At 35.7% G+C, this 22,125-nt stretch overlaps 1 protein-coding gene across 1 annotated transcript in view; it reads left to right on the top strand.

The window, feature by feature from the left end:
* CSMD3 (CUB and Sushi multiple domains 3) overlaps positions 1-22,125 on the top strand; it is an 838,052-nt gene that overhangs the window by 117,123 nt on the left and 698,804 nt on the right. Inside the window, exon 3 of the mRNA XM_009277245.2 lies at positions 7,406-7,518. Coding sequence (XP_009275520.1) covers positions 7,406-7,518 — 113 coding nt within the window. The remainder of the gene's footprint in view (positions 1-7,405; positions 7,519-22,125) is intronic.

Below are 22,125 nucleotides of genomic sequence, written 5' to 3'. Positions count from 1 at the left end.
TCCCCCCCCCCCCCTTCCCTTCCAATAATCAGAGCTAGTGGGAAAATGTTAAACAAGAATTTGGCAGGCAAAAGACCTGATTTCACTAAATTTGAAATTGAATCAGTGTAACATTAGGCTAGTCAGATGTTAAATCTAATCATCTGCTACTTAGAAAATGAATAGAAGTGTATGTGAATGCACAAACACACAGACAGGACTCCACCAGCTAATAATGAATTCATCAGCATGTAGTCCAACAAGGCCAAGCCCCAGCAGTACCTTACTAAGTTTAAGTTATATTTATTTGGTAAGCATTAAATGGTAGTGTCTGCATAAACAGTATGTAATAAGTTACTGGACATAGCAGCAAATAACACCATTGGTAGAAGGTTTGTATTTAGTTTAATGGGAGAAATCCACTGGTTATGCAGTTTCATTTGTTTACGTACTATGGATTTGAAGAATAATATTCTTTGAAGATTATCAAGTTGTATATGTATCATCAGGACCAAAATTTCATAGCGGAAGAAAAAGAAAAGTTGCATTAATATTATAAAAGCAAAAGCTATAATTAGAAATATTGTATCTGTGCTTTGAATATATCAGATATTTCAATTTCCTGAAAACAGCTAAATATGGAATAACATTTCTGTTGTCTTCAGAAAGTTTGGCTTTATCTGTGGGGAAGATTCTCAGTGAAAGTACAAAAAATTCATTTTACCTACTTTTATTTTATACTTGGCATTTTGCTTATTATGCCTATTCTTTTTCAGAATCCATCTTCTCTTTTGCTTTGAATATATCAGATATTTCAATTTCCTGAAAACAGCTAAATATGGAATAACATTTCTGTTGTCTTCAGAAAGTTTGGCTTTATCTGTGGGGAAGATTCTCAGTGAAAGTACAAAAAATTCATTTTACCTACTTTTATTTTATACTTGGCATTTTGCTTATTATGCCTATTCTTTTTCAGAATCCATCTTCTCTTTTTGACATTAAGGGAAAACAGTTCTTTGGAGATCAAACTAAAAGAATGGATGGATTTTGATACTCTTTCTAATTTTACAGACAAAGTTATAATAAGTTGACCCATTGACATGTTTTATGTTTCTGCATTATTTTATATAAATTAGGGACAAGCATTTCTTACACCTTTCAAATTAGCCTAGAATTCTTCCTGTTGTAAAATTCCTATGAGCTAATCCAAAGTTTATTGAGATCAAGCGAAAGACTACTATTCACTTAAAGGATCTTTTCGTGAATCTCCTTGTATTCTACCCAACCCAAACTGAAATATTCCAGATTAACTGTATTCTTTGGAAATATTAGTAACAGACTGTAGAAAAGCTAGAATTTTGTGAACCTGGGGAAAAAAAAAAAAAGAAGCCTTTAAAATACATTTTTTAAAAATTACATATTTAAAAGAATAATCAATGTTTTGTCAGACAGCAACTATCAAAGATACACAGGCAATGAGGAAATGCTGTCATTTATCACACTACAATCTCAAGTAAACAATTTATCTAGGAGTACTTTTGTATGATGAATCAAGCCTGCTTTCCATCATTTTAACTTTGCACTTATGAAAAGATTGCTCTAATTTAATCCTGCAGTTGGGAGCTTGTCTTTCCTTAAGGGCTTGTGAGTTTAAAGTCCAGCATGCAGCTAAAAGTTCACTTGATATATGATTAAAGGTTTATCCCAAGGATCACAGTAGAAGCAGAAATGATTGATAAAACTTCAGAAATTTCCAGTCAGAACCCTTAAAAGCTTAGAAACCATAAATCTAGGATGATTTGTCATTACTAAATGATGATATAGATGACTAAAAAAGAGAGAGTGAGAGAGATTATAACTAGTCTTGAAGTGTCTTTTAAAATTCACTTAAGAAAAAGGAAAACAGACAGAGATTCAACTGTTTATTATTGTATGCACATTTTTTTTGTGAATCTACAGCATGTGCCGAAACATAGTAACTCATAGAAAGAAGAGACACAGTGACACACCCTGTAAATGGTGTATTTGAAAGAAAATAATTATGTAATTTTCAGTCCCTTATAAAACCAAAAAATATTACTACAGATTTTCATATAGATTCAAACATAATCAACATTTCTTAGAATTTATTTATTATATTTTAATTAATGGTGACAGAATGTTTAGAAATTCCTGCAGACATAAGACAATGTTTTGTTGCAGACTGCATTTGACCTTTTCCATTACTGAAAAAAAGTATAAGGATGGAGTCAGAGAACTTCCCCACATATGACACAGATTCCTTCAAAACTAGTCTCAGCTGGAAACAGACAACCTTTAGTCATTTCATTTGTACATCGGGAAATTTTCTGCGCTTGCATCCTGAGTATTTAGATCTGAGGACTGAAATAAAATCTGTCTTATTTTGCCAAGAAGTCTTAACAAATAAAAATATAACAGTGAATATAACAGTTTTTATTACTAATCCACTTACAATATTACTAACACTCATACTCCAAGTAACTAATTATTACAGAAAAATTTTATTGATAATACAGTTAAAATTGTACAGAAACTTCCTAGAATCTACCTCTTTTCTCTGGTGGTGTTCTCACCCTTCTGATGTCCCTCTGGATCCTCAACAGCTTTGGTTTTCCTCAGGAGGATAAAGGTGGCACCAGGGGGTAGTTGTGGTAAACAACCTGCAGGATGAACTCTTTGCCAAGGAGTATGATGGTGATGATGGAGATTTTCTTCTCCTCAGTCTTGGGTCTACTTGGGGTTATTTATACACATATCTTTAACCATATCTCATATGCCCTTTTCTCTGGCTCCCAGTTACCAAGTGTTTCTGTTCTCCATTCATTCTTATACAGTGAGGTGATTATAAAAACATTGCCATATTCATGTTACTGAAACTACTTTACAAAACACCGTAACTTTGCAAGCAAATAATATCTAAATTCTAAATACATATTATGTTTCCACCTGACATTTTTAATTTACTACTGGAGTTTCAGAATTTCTATAGACAAGAAGTTTTTCAGGAAGAACATCTGATCTTTCTGATGTAGAGGAGCTGAATGAATAAAAATATCTCTCAACCTTTTCCTGCACTACCAGAATTATCTGTTGTCTTTGGATATCCACCCAACTAATTTCATACTTCACATTCACAACTTCAAAGTCTACTAGGCGGACACATAATGTGTCTATTTCCTGTGGTACCTGACAAAAGGTACCTGACAAGCTTGCTAAGACACCAGCAAGAACAAAGCAAACATACGCATTAATATGCAGTGTATTAATTTACAAATTTGTATCACTGTTGTATGTTGGAGAGCATTCTGTAGCTGAACTGCAGCACCTCAATCAAATATTCCAGTAGAAAGTTGCAATTCATTTTTTTTAAGAGTGGAGACAGAAATAAGTATATTTCCTTCTCAGACTTCTGTAGATATTGTCTTTTGTTTCCCATGGTTTCTCACCACAGGAGCCAGTATCAGTTGCTTATGGGATCTCTATGTATTTCATGGAACACTAAATGAGCCAATTCCAAAACCAAAAATGGAAAGAGGATAAGGACTGGGTGAATGAAAATCCCACAACAACAACAAAAAAAAAAAGACGACCACCTGTCTTAGTATACATTTCTTCTGCCAAAGTGGTAGACTATAAAGGGGTGATTGAAGTGCCTAACATAACATGTAGGCACATCTAGAATCCCTAAGGGATCCTGCCCAGCCTCCAGCTCTCCAGAAGACCATGGGTCTCATGTTGGTCCAATGTCATATCTACCAGCTCCGTGCTGATGTCTCAAATACCTCACGGTGTCTAAAATAGCAGTAACAAGACACCTGAATCACTCCATTAGGTATTTTAAATTTGAAAAAAGTTGATGCAAATGGAATGAAATATGCAAATGGAATGTAAGAGAGAAAATTGCTGTAGGGAAAAAAAAAATCTCAGTTACTACAGGAAATTTGAATTTTAAATTTGTTTAATATGCAGATGATACCAGCTTAAGGAGATGACTACTTGTTTTGCATAAGCGTCCCACCTATAAGTTTTGCTTTTGCCAGGGTACTCTCTTTAAGTTAGCCATTTAGTTGTGACTGGCCTGAATAAGTGACAATCAGACCTATGCACATAGATTATTTTACAGGCGTTTTGCTGCTTACCTGACATCTCTCTCTTGCAGTTATTATGTACTTGCTATGTTTCATTTTAAATGGCAAAGAAAACTATTCTAGCTAACATTTACAACTTTTTGTAGAGTTTTACACACAAATGAGACTTAAGTTCTAAGATCAATGTCCTGTAGTACCCAATGAATAATACTCAAGTATTAGGTTACTTCAGTTGTCTGAGCAAATTATATTACATTCCCTTTTGATAAATTATAGTATTTTACCAAGTGATATTCACACGTTGTTGTGTTTTTACTTGTTAAAAATTTTAAATAATTTTGCATCCACTAAACCACAAATAAAACCTCTGCATTTTTTCATATAAAATTAAGTGTAGCAACATAATTAAAGAAACAAGCTGAACCTTTCTGAGTAAATGCAGCATAATGATGGTGACAAAAGGCACACCCCTGAAAGCTAAATGGTATCAAATGGCTCTAATAATGATCTGTTTTGCATGAGGAGCTGTAATGCTTGCCACGCTAGTAACATATATGTTCGTTTTAAAAATCCCCTACCCACCTAAGCTGTGCATATGTACCAGTCATAAAATTAAATAATTTGGGATAAATGTGTATTTCTTCTCTGCTGGATATGAGTTTATAACCACAATTCCCTCAAATCATTGAGTAGCTAAATAGATACCAGCTAGACCTGCTGTGTGCTGCAAATTAAAGTTTTATTCAAATTATTGGCTTAGTTTTATGGTAGGTCAGCTTACTTTCAAGTGGTGATACTTACCAATGAATTAATGTATTTATTGTTTTATAAATAAGCTATGGGAAAATTGCACTGATATTGACTTGTCAAAGAATTATGCATATGCCTATTTGGAAGAGGGAAGCATTTTATTAATTTCTTTTATTGTTAGAATAAAAATATATTCTCATAATCAAATAAAAGAATTTATTTCCTAAATCCTAAATATTCTGTAAATAATTCTCCATCTTTGCATATTAATATAAATTCTTTAATCTAGTCTTGTTTTGATGACATTATTCATGAAGATGCCAATGACAAAACAAAGAATATGTTTCTGGATACACACACTGATGACGCTGCATATATATAGAACTGTATATACACTTCTTCAACTGTCATTGTTACTTTTGTTCATGTTTTTCAATTTTCTGGTCATTATGCTGTGAGTAATATTATTTTATCATTCGGCTTTCATACCTGTCATGATTGTAACCAATAGCATACATTGACTATTGCAATGTCTTTAACAATGGTTTCAGTAAGGGCATAGGGTAATGAATGAATATTCCCTGGAAAAAAAAGAGACAGACTATTGTGTTGTTTTTTTGTTTTTGTTTTTGGTTTTTTTGCCAAAGATTGCTCAAGCATAAACAACAATATAACACCCATTAATTTAGGGTGTCTGTTAAGAACACCAAGTAGATAGTCATCAGAGAACAATATAAAACTTGTTATGATCCCCACAGCAAATGAGTCACATGGTAAATTACTGGTACACTATATAGAACTCATCTAAAGGTATCTTAACATTAACAATAAATAAAACATTAAAATAAATGCTAAGTTTCCAATTACAATAATTTTTCAGGAAATAATTTCCTGACCTTTTGAATTCTGGGCTTCTCATCACGCTCTGTCCTTCCTTCTGGTGAGACTACAAATACTGCTAATGGCAAGACATAACTTACAGTTCATTTCAGAACAAGACTGAGACTGAATTTCAGTACAAGCAGCAGAAAATGCATTAAAGCAACTTTAAAAACCATTGGTGTTTGCAGTACTTATATCAAGCAAAATTAAAAACACATACCTTTTCTTCCAGTAAAAAATATCAGTGTTTACATCTTTTTTGTAACTGTCCACAAGACTAACTTATGAATTGGGTGTTCTGGAATCCTATAAAAATGTATTGCAAACAAATGTCTCTGTGAGTCTTATTGAATACATAGCTGTTTTACAGTAGGTGTTTAACAAAGTAGTGAAGAGTTTTGGAGGTTGTTTGTGTGTACACTAAATTCTATATTTCACATATAACAAATCAAAACATGGTCATGAATGTATGTATTAAAAAAAAAAAAAAAGAAATGGTGAATTTATTCTAAGAATGGAAAGGGAAAAGGTAAATCTTGAGCAACCTGGACTAACTCTCATGTTAAGACTACTTTGAGCAAGAGGTTGGACTATCTGACCTCCACAGGTCCCTTCTGACCTAAATTTTTCTAGAATTCTAAATTCAAAGTAATAAGTAAAGATAGGGCTTGGCTACAAACACATGAAAACAATTTCATGTTAATCATTAATAAAATAAATCATCCTAATCTGCTACACAATTTGCCACTCATGGCTAACTGGGCTCCAAAGGTATGTCTAGATTTCACTGGTGAGTATACACAGCTAAATTATTCAGCTTGTTCTTTACATATTTTTGACAGGTAAGTACTATGGGTTTTGTTGGTCTGGTATGAACCCTGATGAGGTTATTCTCCTAGAATAGAGAAGGTAAGTGTTACCATATGTACGTCAACTGAAAACAATATGTAGAGCTGAGTATCAGTAGAGCATATCAACAGTGCTATGAATACACAAAAATTGTCCTTTCATCTGTGTCTCAAACATAGTGGGTTTAATAAAACAAAACAAAACCAACCAACCAGCCAAACAAAACAACCTCACAACCCTGTAATTCCTTGCAAGAGAGCTTTCTTTATGGATGTATGATTTCACAATGATGCTCTTTGGATTTCCTCTTTGAGTTGAAAGCAGAAATATCTTCTCTGAGGCTAAAGTACATAGTTTAAATAATCTTAAATTCCCTCATTAAAGTGAATCATGGTCCCCTTTCTTTCATCATATTGCTGTAGAAAATTCATCCACTACAAAGTTTCAAAGAAGTCTGTGTAAAATATATAATGCAATAGATGTTTGAACATAACCCTAAAGAGTGTAAATTGGCTGGTGGTTTGTGGGGCTTTTTTTCATCTACTGATAATCTGGACCATTTTTAAAGTCCAGTTTCTCTATCTACTATCATCTCTATTAAGTAGAGTTTCCTCAAACTGATGTACCTTACCTGGTTCAGTGTCCATGAAAGCTGTTAAAATTTTATATTGATTCCTTAAACTATCATATAAAAACAATTTTCTCAAGTAATATAAACTATATACTTTTAAGTCAGTTGACCTTTCCGTGATGAAATATTGTTTGGAACAGCAACCTGTCACACACAGTTTTATTTTTCAGATCATTAACTGTGAGTTGTGCTTTTTGTTTCTTAGGTTAACAGGATTTCATCTTCCTCCACCTGTGACAAGTACAAAATCTGTATTTTCACTGCGCTTGACAAGTGACTTTGCAGTTAGTGCTCACGGGTTTAAAGTTTACTATGAAGGTAAGACATTTTTAACAAAAGATTCTGGATTTTTTTCCCCTGATCTCTATACATAATAAAACTAAATGTCCTACAAAAATGTGTACAAATATAACCTTATCCAAGTTAAAATGTTTGCTTTTCATGCAGTCATTCAGATGCATAGACTCACATCTGAAACCAAAATATTTAAAACTCTACTGTCTACAGTACCATCCAGACACAAATGTTTTATGACCTTTACTTTAATAATGCCAAATTCTTTAAATTCTGAAAAACTTAATCATAATCTTTCTGGTCCTTCTAAAGTACGCTTGTTCAAATTCTGCCAAGACATTATTAGTTACTCTTGAATTTCACTATAGTTGAATTTATATCTGCAAGTTTTATGGACGGATTCCTTTTCATACTTTTGCATAGGAGAAATGCTGACTCAGTTCTCTGAACTGACAGAAAGCTACTTCCCTATTGCAGTTTTCACAATTGCCTACAGTTTTCACACAGACACTGAAGTAAATGAGCTGGCATGTGTATTCCTGAAGTCCGGAAGTTCATAGTATTGTATGTATGTTCCAGGAAGGATCTTGTTTATAATCAAGCTCACTTTAGCCATGCTTGAAGAGTTGGAATATATCATCCATCCATTTTTTTAATCAATTTCTTGGCACTGGGACTATGAACTCTAACACGTATTTATAGGATATAAATAGAAACTATTGTTTTCCTCTTTTTTTGTTTGTTTGGGTTTTTTTTGTGTGTGTGTGTGTGTTTTTTCCCCTTTCTTAAATTGATGTAAAGACACTTGATCTTTCTGCTTCCATTAAGTGTCTCTGTCAGCAAGCCAGGAGCTATAGTAAACTGCCTGGAGAAACTCTGAGGCCATTGTTGTACCCTGCTCGGTCCCACCTGTAACAGAATCTATTCTCTGAGAAAGTAACTAGCTGAGTAACACTTTGACAGCTAGGAAAATATCTGAAAACTGATAATGCAATGAAGGGCTGCTATAGAAATACAGCCCAGAATCACTCTGTAGTAAAATGTATTCAGCCATTGACATAATTTACCTTCAGGTATGATGCATTAGAATGCTACTTCATATAGAAATTCCCTCCTATATGTACTTATGTAAAGATATGTAATGAAAAACATAAAAGAATTTTCAGGCCCTTCTTGTCCCTTGAGTTATTATAGAAAATAAATGAAGCAATTACACACCTCTTTTTTCTGGCTTGCACACAAGCAAGAGGTAATTTACAAAATAGAAATTCAAGCTATGTGTAACTGGTTTTGGCTGGATCATAGCTACTTTGTAGTCTGTTAATTCAAGCTAAGTATAACAATTTTTTTTGGCTACATTATAGCTACTCTGTAGTCTGTTAATTTTTCAAGTGTTCAGTACCTTTGTTCAGCAGCAGCGTTATTACAAAAAGATTATATAGAAATGTACTATGCAATTCCTATGGATTTTTAACTATGCAAAATATAGTATATACTTCTCTTATGCATATTATGAAAATATGTAGCATTTTTTATCATTGATTTGGTGCCATAAATTGGGAAATTCAAAATCACTATATATCGTATCAGCTGCTGTCCTTATACATTGTTTGCCAAAAGGTTTTGCACTACTAATGCTAACAGATGGTGTACAATGCATTTCAGCTATGATAGAGAATGATTAAACATAAAATGGAAGATCACCAATAGAGTTCAGTTTGCACGTATGACTGACTCCTCACATAGTTCCTTTCTAGGCTAAAATAACATGCTGATTAATAGAACTCAAGCTCCCAAATCACTGACAAGTGTGGGAAAATTCTACCTTCAACCACAGAAATCAGCATTTTAGAACAAAACATAAACTTGCTACCTTGAATTTGATACTCATCTTTTTTTGAATCTGAGGCTTTATTTTGTGAAATCAGAAATATTGAAAGAAGTTAGGCTAGGCCCTAGAGTTTTACTTCGCTGGAATCTCCTTTCCCATGGCCAGATCTACTTTTTTAAGAGCTGCATCAAGGCAGCTTCATTCAGTGAGAATTTTTTCTTTCAATTCCTGTTTTTCTGACTTCCTATAAAGCTACCTGTCTTTATACCCAGCTAGCAAAGAAATGAAAACTCATTACATTACATTCATTTCATGCATCATTCCTTGACGTGAGAGAACAGATGTACTTAAATGATAATCACATCAGGGCAATCTCCATTTCTGTTCTTGTAGTCTTTGTGAATGTGTATAACCCTGCAATCAACATTTTCAGATCTGGTTCTACCTAGTATCCAATTTTCAAAGATTTTGATTGCCCAGTAGCTCCTTTTTAGCTTCCTGATGAAACATCTGCATACTTAGTACCTCTAAATATCAGACCACATACTTAAGTGCTTCATTGTGGATTTGTAATTTGAAACCTAAAATAGAAATTATTAGCAACCTATCATTGCAATAAAGCAAAATGATAGACAGAGATAACAGGAGAGGGCAGGATGAGCAGTAGAGACGTATCTGAAGGGATTAGATCCAGGTGTGATTTGAAAAAGAAGGAACATACCTTTCATAATCAGTGATCATTTCAAATACTTTCCTTTGAAATGTTTGGAAATAAAGGACATAGACAGATGGTTATATGAGACACATTACTGTTCACTGTCTTTAAAAAAAAAAACAAAAACAAAAACAAACAAACAAAAAAACAAACAGCAAACCCCGAAATAAATAAAGCCCACCAACATCTTTTATTCTGACCTCTCATCCTCCTTGACATATTTGCAGTTGAGCTAAAAGTTGACAAGAAACTCCAGAGTACCTGGCAGAATCTGTGGGAACTATGAATCAACTGTGGACTTTCTTTCCTTAACATAGAGGAACATATTAATTTTCTGGTCTCCCAAGAATAAAAGTGTGTATGAAAAGATATAAAATTATATCATTGATAGAACTACTATGATGGGCCATCATATGTAAGCCCCTGCAATTGCATCCAGTCAAACTAAGTACACAATAGACCACAGAAATACCCACTCTGGCCTCCTAGCATCAATATAATAAGCCTCAGTCTGAACCCTCTGTCCCTCCATCCTTCTCTCCTTCTCTCCTTCTCTCTTTCTTTCTCTCCTCCTCACCTTCTTTGTTTCCTCAATGTCAAGTGGCATATTTGGGTTAGCCTTGGTACTGTTGTGCATGTACTTCTTTATGTTCAGTTTCTCTATTATTTGGGAAAGAACACATCTGAGAAATTCACGTCTCTATATAGCATAATACCCCTGGACAAAAAAGATTTCATGAGAGAAAACTGAAACAGATTACTCAAAAGAAAAAACTTCTCTTACAGTGACAACAGAAAATGGTGAGATGCATTGAAAATTAAGGAGGGATTTTAAGAAAAAAACTTGAGCTACAGTAATTACCAGCAGCAATTTATCATTTCATCACTGTCTAGCAACACAGCTTTGCTGGCTGGAGTGAGAAATGAGGAAGTTACAAGTCTGCTGATTCCATGCCTGTGTTTTTCTGGAGAGGTTTCTGGCATCTTTTCTTTTTTTTTTTTTCCCATAGCTTTCAGGGTCTGTGTAACATGTATGGGTATTAATGTATGGAGGAGAAATGCTATACTTAATCCCCTCTTTCATAATTTAGGCCAAATCACAATGTAGCTGTGTCCTTTTTATTTTATTTCTGATAAGATTATTTTAGTTTTGGAGTAGAAGAATTTGATGCACTTTTCCATTTCCTGTTGTCCTGAGATACATAAGCAACTTTATTCATTGAGAGCATGAGAGGGGAAATACAGCTGCTGAGAAAGAAAGCAACATAGCAGCTTTGCCCAGATAGCAAGGGGCTTCAGTGAACCTAGTCCTGCTTTGAACAGTGCTTCCTTTTGTTCTTACTGGGTTATTTACAGCTATTAAACAGGTAGCTGGCATTGTTAAAATCATTTACTTCATTAACAAATTTCCTGCTAGAATTTATGGCAATCTTTATTCAAGGTAAATATGATAGATATTTTTGTGCTATTTGATCATGGGGAAGAAAAAAAGCACTTAATATATAGATTATTCTTATAGTGAAAACTCTGAATGTCCTAGAGATTAATTGCAATTAATTATAATAGTGTTATGAAATATAATTTTATCTGTTTTGTACTGCTACACATCTTTTTAAAGCTGAATTATAAAACTGAATTACTAGACACTGTATAAATAAAGAAAAGGTCTTCATGTGTAGACACTGTATAAATAATGAAAAGGTCTTCATGTTTGTACTGGAGTGGTGCTATAGGAATTCAGCAATTCTGCTGAAATGCTTTTGAGAGGGGTTTGAGAGCAATGTTAAAAATTCAACACTGATCTCAGCTTTACGCATAATGGGGGGGGGGGGCAGGAAATAAGGGAGCAGATGGTGTTTATTAACAGAATAGGATTTCCATCTAGTGACTTCTAGGGACCCATCATGCATTTCTTTCAGCAATATTAAGAAAAATTGGTAGCTGATGTACAGGATTATTGAAGCATGTAGATCAGAAATACTAGTAGGACTTAAATGTACCCAGATGTGGATGCTAAAGATAATTTTGGCAGTTGGTATAGAGCTACAGAATGTGAACAAATAGGATAATCTATTTTTAGCTCTCCTGCATATCAGAATTCAGAAATGTGGCTACACATAATCTAAATCTTGGATTTAGGTAAGATTCATGAAGTAATAGCTGTATTAAGCTAATAATATCATTACTAAATTCATATAAAAATTTAAAGGAGTACTAATGAATTATTGTTTAATGTTGGAGTGGTCTCTATAAAGGGTCCACTCAAAAAGTGTTTGCCAGGTTGGAGTTGTAAAAGCCATAGACTTTAAGCTGTAAAATTGTCACCAGGCTTACTACCTGACAGATACTACAGGCTTCTTTTGTTGTTGTTCAGATTTTGCCATAGCTATTTTAGGTATGGCTGCTCTCTGTCATAAGATTGCTTCAGCAAGCCCTTAAAAAAAATGGAATTAAACTGAGTTTGCCTCGTGTTGAAAGAAAAGTCCACAAAGGAAAAAAAAAAAAAAAAAGAATAAATAAAATAGAGAATGCTAAATAACATAATGTGGTGGAGTGTTTCTGAAAGAACAGTCCACAAAGGAAAAAAAAAAAAAAAGGATAATTAAAATAGAGAATGCTTAAATTACCTAAACAGGTATATTTCTATATTCATCATAGAAACTCCTATTTTGAAAATGAAACATACTAAATCTAACAAAGAAACATACTAAACATAAGAAGGCAATCTAAAATCTGATTTTTTTACTTCCATTCAACCTGTTGGATAACAAGAAAAAAAAAAAGGTGCTGGAGTTTCTTTCTTTTGGCTGAATGTATGAGTATCTGCCACATTGTCTAGGAAATCACATAAAATTATCTAGCATATCCTTTTGGTCTTGGAATACTAACTGCGGATGGAAAACATCCCAACAATGCCTGTTCATAGACTTGTATCTACTATCCACAGCATGTGATGCAGAAATAAAATGTCTGTATATTCAGGGAAATAAAAACCATGAAAGATGCTTATCAGGCTTTGACTTTATTGTACCATTCTTCAAGATAGTCATTAATGTGGTAGGCAGTTCTGAACTCCCTTGGTATAGGGAAGGCAAAGGGAAAGTTACAATTTGAAATATTTTAAAATTAATTTAGTAAATGAAGGGGAGTTATCAAATCATGAGCAAAGCTTAGAGAAAGAATAAATAAATATGTAAGCTATAAAATATGGTGCTAGGTAATGTTGCAAAGTGATTTTTTTATATTGATGTGTTTGCAGTGTAACTCCACTAAGAGAAGTAAAGTTACACAAATTTTATGCTGTGATTAACAATAGCAGAATATTATCCTGCTTTTGATCATGTTATTGATTCTTCAGCATCAATCCAGACAAGAAAAAGCAAAACAAGAATCCTACCCTATTAAAAGTTTCAAAATATCTCAGATATTTTAAATGGTAAAACTATAAATTAATATTCTTTCCCATGTATCATACCGAGATATATAGCCACATGACATCTTCCTAGCCAATGTTTTTTAAAATCATAAGTAACATTTCCAAAATACACTCTGTCAATTAATACTTAACATTGTCACTAAATAAAATAAGTATTGGCTGGGAAAATACTTTTTTTTCTTCCAGTTGATCCAGTGTAGCCTGTGTGTCACACTACATCATTGCCTCAGGTCTATCATGCTAATCCTAAAGCCAGAAGTACTTGTCGTGCTGTAGCACAGAAAGGAATCACTCTTTAACCACTCGAGTGGTTAAACATTGGAACAGGCTGCCCAGGGAAGTGGTTGAGTCCCCATCCCTGGAAGTATTTAAAAGACATGTAGATGCAGCACTTAGGGACATGGTTTAGTGGGCATGGTGGTGTTGAGTTGACGGTTGGACTCAATGATATTAGAGGTCTCTTCCAACATTAATGATTCTATGATTCTATGATTTATGAAATCAATACCAGATTGCCTTGGTGCTTATTAATTTTAAATGTTTTACCTATATGTTGCATTGTTCCCACCATTCCTGTATAGATCCAGAGAGAGTAAAGAAAAATAGGCTTGTGGACTTAATCTGGTTAATTTTTATTGCATTTCACACCATTTTCTTGATACTGCAATCACTAATTTGGATTTGGCTAAAGAATGTCTTCTGGAAACAAATTCAGCTCTTGAAGACATCAAGTTTTAAGGAAACTATCACTTTCTTTGATTCCATTGATCACTCTGACTCACTTAGAAGTAAGACTTTTTAACTCTGATTTTTAAACTTCCAGTCACTGGCTCTTGTTCTGCTTTTATCTGCTAAATTACAGAGCCCTTACTATTAGCATCTGTTAGTTCTTATGCTAGGTTCTTAAGTCCTACAATAAAATCACACACTTCAGAGTATTCTTTCTCTTTAATATGGGCATTTAAAGTCTTAACAAAGTATTTTGTTCCAAATCACAAATTATTTTGTGCTATTCTTCTGCATTTTCATCATTTTGCGAGTGTTGTGATGTCTGTGTGGAAAATGTGTCTGGTCAGTATGCTCATCTGGCTGAGCCCTGCATCTGATCACCACAATCTGTCCTATCTTATTAAATCCTTTTTTAACTCTCAGTGCAATCTCACTCTCTATCCTGTGTGTGTGAGGGCTTCGAGGGCTGAGTGTCAGCTACTGGAGTCAGACTGGAGGTGTAGGTGCCCCTGGCCTGTGGTATCAGCTACTGGAGTGAGTGGGGGTATCAGCTGCACCTCACTGGGGCAGGAATGATTTCTGTCCCAAAAACCAGCTACTGGGAGGAACGAGCTTTAGTGAAGTCAGGGACTCAGTGCTGGCCGCTAGAGCAGGCCATGTGCCTGGTGCTGGGGGGGGGTGTGAACGGCAGCTGTCTGTATCTTCTCCAAAATGGGTGTGCATGTGTCATTCACCAGCACACTTCCAGCTGGACTCGTCAGTAGGTAGGATGTCCTGGATCTGGGACAAGGTGTCAGGTGGGTGGAGGGTCCATGCTGGATAAGCGCGAGTGCTACATGCTTGCTAGTGAGCATCAAGCTGGGACCAGTCAGTGAGCAGGGGACCCATGGGGCAGGTAAGAAGGCCTGGGATCCGGGCAGGGGTGCCGGGCGGACAAAGGGGTCGTGTTGGTGCTTAGGGGATCTGCGAATGTACATGCACTCATGAACCCAGATAGTCTCGTGTGCATGCGTGCATGTGCCCAGGCGGCCAAGAAGGCCAATGGCATGCTGGCCTGTATCAGAAATAGTGTGGCCAGCAGGAGTAGGGAAGTGATCATGCCCCTGTACTCGGCACTGGTGAGGCCGCACCTCGAATACTGTGTTCAGTTTTGGGCCCCTCACTACAAGAAGGACGTTGAGGTGCTGGAGCGTGTCCAGAGAAGGGCAACGAGGCTGGTGAGGGGACTGGAGAACAAGTCTTGTGAGGAGCGGCTGAGGGAACTGGGCTTGTTTAGCCTGGAGAAAAGGAGGCTGAGGGGAGACCTCATCGCTCTCTACAACTACCTGAAAGGAGGCTGTAGCGAGGTGGGTGTCGGTCTCTTCTCCCAGGTAACAAGCAATAGGACGAGAGGAAATGGCCTCAAGTTGCGGCAGGGGAGGTTTAGATTGGATGGGAGGAAAAACGGCTTTACTGAAAGAGTGGTGAAACATTGGAACAGGCTGCCCAGGGGAGGGGTTGAGGCCCCCTCCCTGGAGGTATTTAAAAGATGAGTAGATGAGGCGCTTAGGGACATGGTTTAGCGGCCATGGTGGTGTTGGGTTGACGGTTGGACTCGATGATCTTAGAGGTCTTTTCCAACCTCAATGATTCTATGATTCTATGATTCTATGATTCTATGAGTGACCTCTTGTGTCTGCCAGCCAAAGAGAGGACTTGGCTGACGGTGCTTGTGTTTTATGTGAGTCCTGTAGGTAGGTGCTGTTGAAGGCAGCACCTTGTCTGTGGCAGTCTGTAGCCAGTCTTGTCAGTGCCTTGTGTGTGTCTGTGTGTTTCTCTGGGATACATGCTCAGCTGTGCAACTGGTTAAACCTGCAAATGGGAAAGCATCAACAAGGTCCATTGGCCTGAGTCAGACACCTCCAGGTCTCAAGATGCCCCAGGCTGGGCTCCTATGGCTGGGCAAGAGAAACCTCCAGGCCCCAGAGCTGCTGGAGGCAGTGGCCACTTATAATATCCCTTCACATCCTTAAATGTCATTTAGGTTCATCAAGCATAATTTGCCCTTGGTAAGTCTGTGCTGACTATTCTCAATTACCTTCATCCTTCAGGTGTAGGAAAATGGATTACAAAAGTGTGCTCTTCAGGCTACTTCCACGAACTGAGGGAAGGATTACTAGTTTATAGTGCCTGTGGTGGTCCGTCTTGCTTTCATTAGGGCAAGTGTATCACTAGTCTGTCTAGTCATGAGGGACTACCACTGATTGCCATAATTTTTCATGGATTACAGACAGCAGCTTTTCAGTCATGGTGGGACAGCTCTTTCAGTGCCCTTGGGTGAATCTATGAATGTGACTATATACAACTTCTCTACGTAATCCCTCACTTACTGCACACCCAGAACTGACTGCCTCTTTCCTTCCCAGCTGTACTAATACATGAAGAGGTTTCTTCTTGTGAAGAATGATGCACAAAAGGCATCAAGTTCTTTGGCCTTTTCCATGTTGTCCATTGTTGTCTTCTCCGCTCACCAGTGTATCCGTATTTTCCCCCTGTCCTTTTTGCTATACTTGTAGAATCCCTTTCTATAACCCATAACAACCCTTACTAGTGTTAGTGCCCCTTGGACTTTGGCCTTCTTCATTTTGTCCCTAAGTACTGAAGCAACACTTTTATACTCCTTTCTTGTTGTCTATCCTTTTTTCCAGTCTTTTTTGTCTGTACTTCTTTGCATTTTAGTTCATTAAGAAGCTCCCTTGTTAGCCTCATGAGTCATTTCCCAAAGTTCACTTCCCCTTAAAATAATTGGTTATCTTTGAAAAAAATCAGCTGTCTCTCCGGCTGCCCTTCCTCCTCCTAATTGTCTCCCAGGAGATTCTGCCTAACAATTCCCCAAATAAATCCAAATGTGATGTCTTAAAGCCTAGCATCCCAATTTTACTACTTGCTTCCCCAGCCTTCCTTCTAATCCTGGGCTCAATTTTATTCTCTTCTACTCTGTAGTTAGGTCCCTGTTCCCTGACAAGACTATTTTTAAAGGCCCTCCTTTTAAGGTAAGCAAGTCGGCCTGCGGTTATGTTCTTCTCTGCCTTGATCAGGTGGTTTCATTTCTTCCCAGCAGTCTACTTCATCTTCAGATGAGGTACCATGATTAAGGAGGCCGAACCCCTGAAAATGCCACTAACTCTGCAGCTAGGCATTGGACTGCTGGATGTGCTTGCTCATAGCCAGAGCTTTTCTCCTAACCAGAAGGATTGAGAGGGATACCAACACCATCTAGGGTCATATCCCCCACACTCTTGCCCTCAGAATCCCATATCAACCTTTGATCTGCTTAAGGTTTCCCTTGGTCACGTTATTACCACTCACATGGGTGAATAGCATGAAGTAGCAGTTGTGAAGCTGAACAAACAGCAATTGCTCTGTGAAGTTATGGGTCTGGACTCCTGGCAAGAAACACAGTGTCCAAGACTATAGGTCCAGCTTGCAGGCAGTGGACTGTGCCATTCAGGAGGGAGTATCTAACCACCAGTACCTCTCAAAGGCTCAGTATGGATGGCTGTGTCACTTTATTAACAGTACGCAAAAGTACAGTTAAAGATTGTTCCCGTTGCCAAGAATTTGCCATCCTATTTTAGAGAGAGTATGTGATAAATTCATCTAGATAGACTTCTCTTCCTTGTTCTTTTGTTTGCAAAATAACATATCATCTTTAGGAAAAAAGCTCATGCACATGTGTTAGATTATAGACCTAGTGTTTTATTCTACCATAACTACCAGTTGGACTTTAGTTGTCTGTTGGGTGCTAAATTTTCTTTTATAAATCTTAAAAAATAAATAAATAAATAAGTTGATTTATTAGAGAGGCACAGAACCATGCATAATTTTGTTCCAGGCAAAATGAATGGAAATATATTCATTTATTTTAACATCTACAAAAAAGTCATTATTTGAAAGTTAAAAACCAATGAGTAACCTATCATTTCTTGTACCTTAAGAAATATTTAATTATTGGAAGAAAAAATGTCTCTTCCTTAGTCTGGAAAAAATCCACTTACTATTTCAATGTTCTGTTTAATTTATTTCTTTCAGAATAATGTTGTTAAATAAGCCATATTTGTCAACCTATGGTACTGTAATTTATCATTTTGATATATGCCTCATATTGAAGTTCAACTAAGACAGTGATTAATTTGAGATCTTAATTATATGCCAGCCTTACTTTAGTTTTTTTCTTATATTTTCAATGTCATTTTTCATGAAAAAAAAAAAAAATTAATATACACTGCAAGTCTTGAAAGAAATTTCCCAAGAGATTCTGAGGTTTTCTTTGTGAACTTATATTCTTCAGCTACTGGACTGTCATATTATTAAGATAAGTACAATACCCTGACAAAAGCAAATCTTAAGGCAATTTAATTTAAGATTCACATTTTGATCCCATGTCTAGACAAGTAGTGATAACTGTAATCCAATATAGTTGAAAGAGTATTCTGTAGGAACTAATATACTGCTCATCAAAGTATCAAATTAAATGCAGCTCCATGTTTATAGGCAGTTGCTTCCTTCATGCTTTTCCTAAGTTACAGCTCAATGAAATTTTGAAGCAGTAATACACAACTGCAGACTTGGAAATATCCATAAAGTTCATAAAAATGGAGCTACTGATAGGTGACACTTATACCTCTAGAACTACATGCATACACCCGCATTTGGTATTTCATAGAATTTTGGCTTTGACTTGTGTTAGCTGTCATAGAACTTCTGTATGAATAATATCAAAATCCTCAGATCTGCAAGAACAGGTTCAGTATGCTCAGCATGCAATCTTAAAAACTCTTCAAAAGTCAATAGGAAACTCTACAGGTGGAGAGGTTTATTCATGATGAGAACATGCATCTCAATAATACAGAACTATAACCTAAGAACAGACTCATTTTGTCATCTTAACAGTTTTTCAAAGTTTGCCAGTTTTTCACATTTGAGTTAAATTTATACTTCATATTTGGACACTTAGATCCATAATAAGATATTCGTACTGTTGAACATTCAGTAGCTCCCACTAAGCTCAATACAAATTATGTGACACGTAAAACGTTTGGGAACAGGTGAACTTTTTTTTAGGTTTGTAAATTAAGCATCCAGTTATGTCAGTCAATGACATTATCCAGAACAATACCATTATAACCATTTAGCCATGATTATAATGACAATTTTATTTTAACAGAAAGATAGGAGTAATTGCTTACTCAGCACTGGTATTCTCTGTCTTTTAAAATCAAATATAATTTCTTAGAGGTTTATTTTGGAAGATATTTGGGGGTTTGATCAATTCTTAGTAGACAATTGCTCATTAGCCAATAAGGTCATTCCAGCAAACTTCAGTGTAAATTTAGACAGCTTTGAGAATGGGTGGATAATAATGCCGTGAACTAGATGGTTAATCAAATGACTTACAATTTGGAAAAAAAAAGAAAGTTAGAATAAATGAAAGCAATTGTATCTACAAGTAAATATTAGTCTTCTGGCTGGAGGAGCCATTCTTTGGTAATTCTGCTCTTCTGTTGATGAATCCCTACCTGAACAGAAAGGAAAAAAAAAAGCCATTCTAGATGTTAGTTAGATAGTTAGATGGTTGGCAGCAGGCCACTAAAATCCCATGGACCATAACTTGCATGTTACAGCTAAAAATTAATTAGTTAAGCTGCTTATCTAAGATCCACATTATAGATGTAATTGGAAAAGTTGTCCCAAAATACTGACACAATTTTAAAACTTCTTTTTTTAAATGCATCTCTACATAAGAAATGCTTTAAAACTCCAGTGCTAACCTATTTCTTTTGAACAAAGAGGTTTATCCTAAGGAAAAGTCATAATGAATTCTTGATAAATTTTTGATCTAAAACCCTAGAAGTTTACATACTTTAAAAACATCAGTTAATTATATTTAGGACTTTTTTAAAAGGAATTTTCTGAAAATAATGGCAATGGAATCATTAAAAAGTTCATAAAAATATCAGCTCAAGTTTTGGTGCATAACTCTTATACCTTCTTTGCTTTTGGTTTTCATCTCTCATTCTGTAGTTTCCCTGCTTTAAAACAGCATCTCAAGTGCGTATAGAGAAAGTGAACAAACCTGATATCAGAAAGCAATCCTACTGCTTCCATATAAAAAATAGAAGACTAGGAAACTTCCTTACATATTTATTGTATGATTAAAGAAGAAATTAAAGCATTAGGATCACAAATATTTATTTTTTTTTTTAATTGAATTTAGCATTTATGTTGCTTTTCCCTTATTGTTCTGTCAGTGTGCCGCTAAGGAGTAAGTGTTCTTAGTTCTTTTAGGACCAGATATCATGGTCACTTGTAGCATTCAATCCCCAGTCTCTCTAAAGAGGTAATCAACACTGATGCACTTAGTGGCAGTTGTAGAGCTGATTTTGTGATGAAGATATGCATCTGGGAAATTATTTGAAACCACAGGCTAAGAAAATGCTACTAAACTATGTCTTCTCAACATGAGCGTTTGTGTCTGGGTCTGAACTGGTGATGTAGAAATGAAAGCCTGCACTGTATGCTTATTCCTTTCAGCACCCTGTCTCTCTAGTTTACTAGTTATTAGTAAGTAGACAGATGACAAGAATAAGATGTTTATAGATGAGTAGTGTTATAAATAACATGCTATGTCATCTTTAATTACAGTGTAGCATTCCTCAATTCTGTACTTGTCACAAGAGCTTTTGTTGTAAGCAATAAGAAAGTGTTATTCTGAGCATGAAGCATCTTCATATGGAAAAATTTTCTACTTCCATCCACACTTTTGCTACTGTCACATCTAAAATACATTCCAACTTCACATATTGTTGAGGTGTAATGAAATACTGACTCCTTATACCTCAACCATTTCCAAGGCTCTGCAGTCACTTGAAAGGGTCTTTTTCTAAAGCCTTCTTTATCAATTACATATATTTATATATTTATTATTCACAGAATACCTTTTAAAGTACAGTATAGAATAATATTTAATAAACCCAGGAAAAGTTGCTCAAAAACAAGGAGTTAATTGGACAAAAGAAATCAAAAGAAGAAATTCTTGGAAGATGATAATAGAAAAGGAGACAGAAGCTAAGCATTGATAAAACAGATTTGGTTATAACTGCAAAATGGTACAAAGACTCTTAAAGCACAGGAGTTTCTCACATTGGTGTTGGTGGGCAACACATTTCAATTTTGACCAATGGACCAAGACAAATAAGCACGGTATTAGAGAAATTTTCAGAGGGGTAACCATCAACTTGGTGGGATTAAGCCAGAACTAGAGAGCAGACAAAGGAATTGAAAAAGTAGTGAAGAGACTATTACTTGAATTTTAGTATTAAATGTCATTCATTATTGCTTTTGAGGTGCTACGGACTTAGTCTGGTCCCCAGCCTCATGTTCCTGTCTCCCTTCCTCTTTGCTCACTGTAGCACTCACAAGGCTATGTAGATCAGGGAATCAGGGAATTAGTATGGATGAAAACATATCATTTTGTTGCCTCTGTCTTATTCCCTCATCCTTTTGTTTGGTCCAGTCTGCTGCATGGCTCACAAATGCTAACAGCAACCCAAAGCATGAATGAGATACATACAGTTGATGGTGTGAAAAAAACATTGCTCCTTTGACAACAGCCCATTTACCTTCATTTAAAACATTTATCAAACTGCATCTTGATGCAACATGGGTAATGCAGAATGACAATAGGAGATTATAACAGTCTTACAGTTGTAAATTATCTCACCACTTGCCTGCGTTTCTATTGCATAATGCCAACTAGCAGATTTACTGAGTACACAAAACTGACTCTTGCTGCTTAGAAGAAAATGCATCACGATATCTTGGATTCCCAAGATTGTTTTGGGTTGCAAATGCTCCAAAGAGCAAGTTTGTCATGTTTGG

This window comes from Aptenodytes forsteri, unplaced genomic scaffold (assembly GCF_000699145.1).
Source record: "Aptenodytes forsteri isolate BGI_AS27 unplaced genomic scaffold, ASM69914v1 Scaffold49, whole genome shotgun sequence".
In the NCBI taxonomy this organism is placed as follows: Eukaryota; Metazoa; Chordata; class Aves; order Sphenisciformes; family Spheniscidae; genus Aptenodytes; species Aptenodytes forsteri.
Note: the sequence above shows the minus strand (reverse complement) of the source record. Positions and strands in the feature narration are given on the sequence as shown.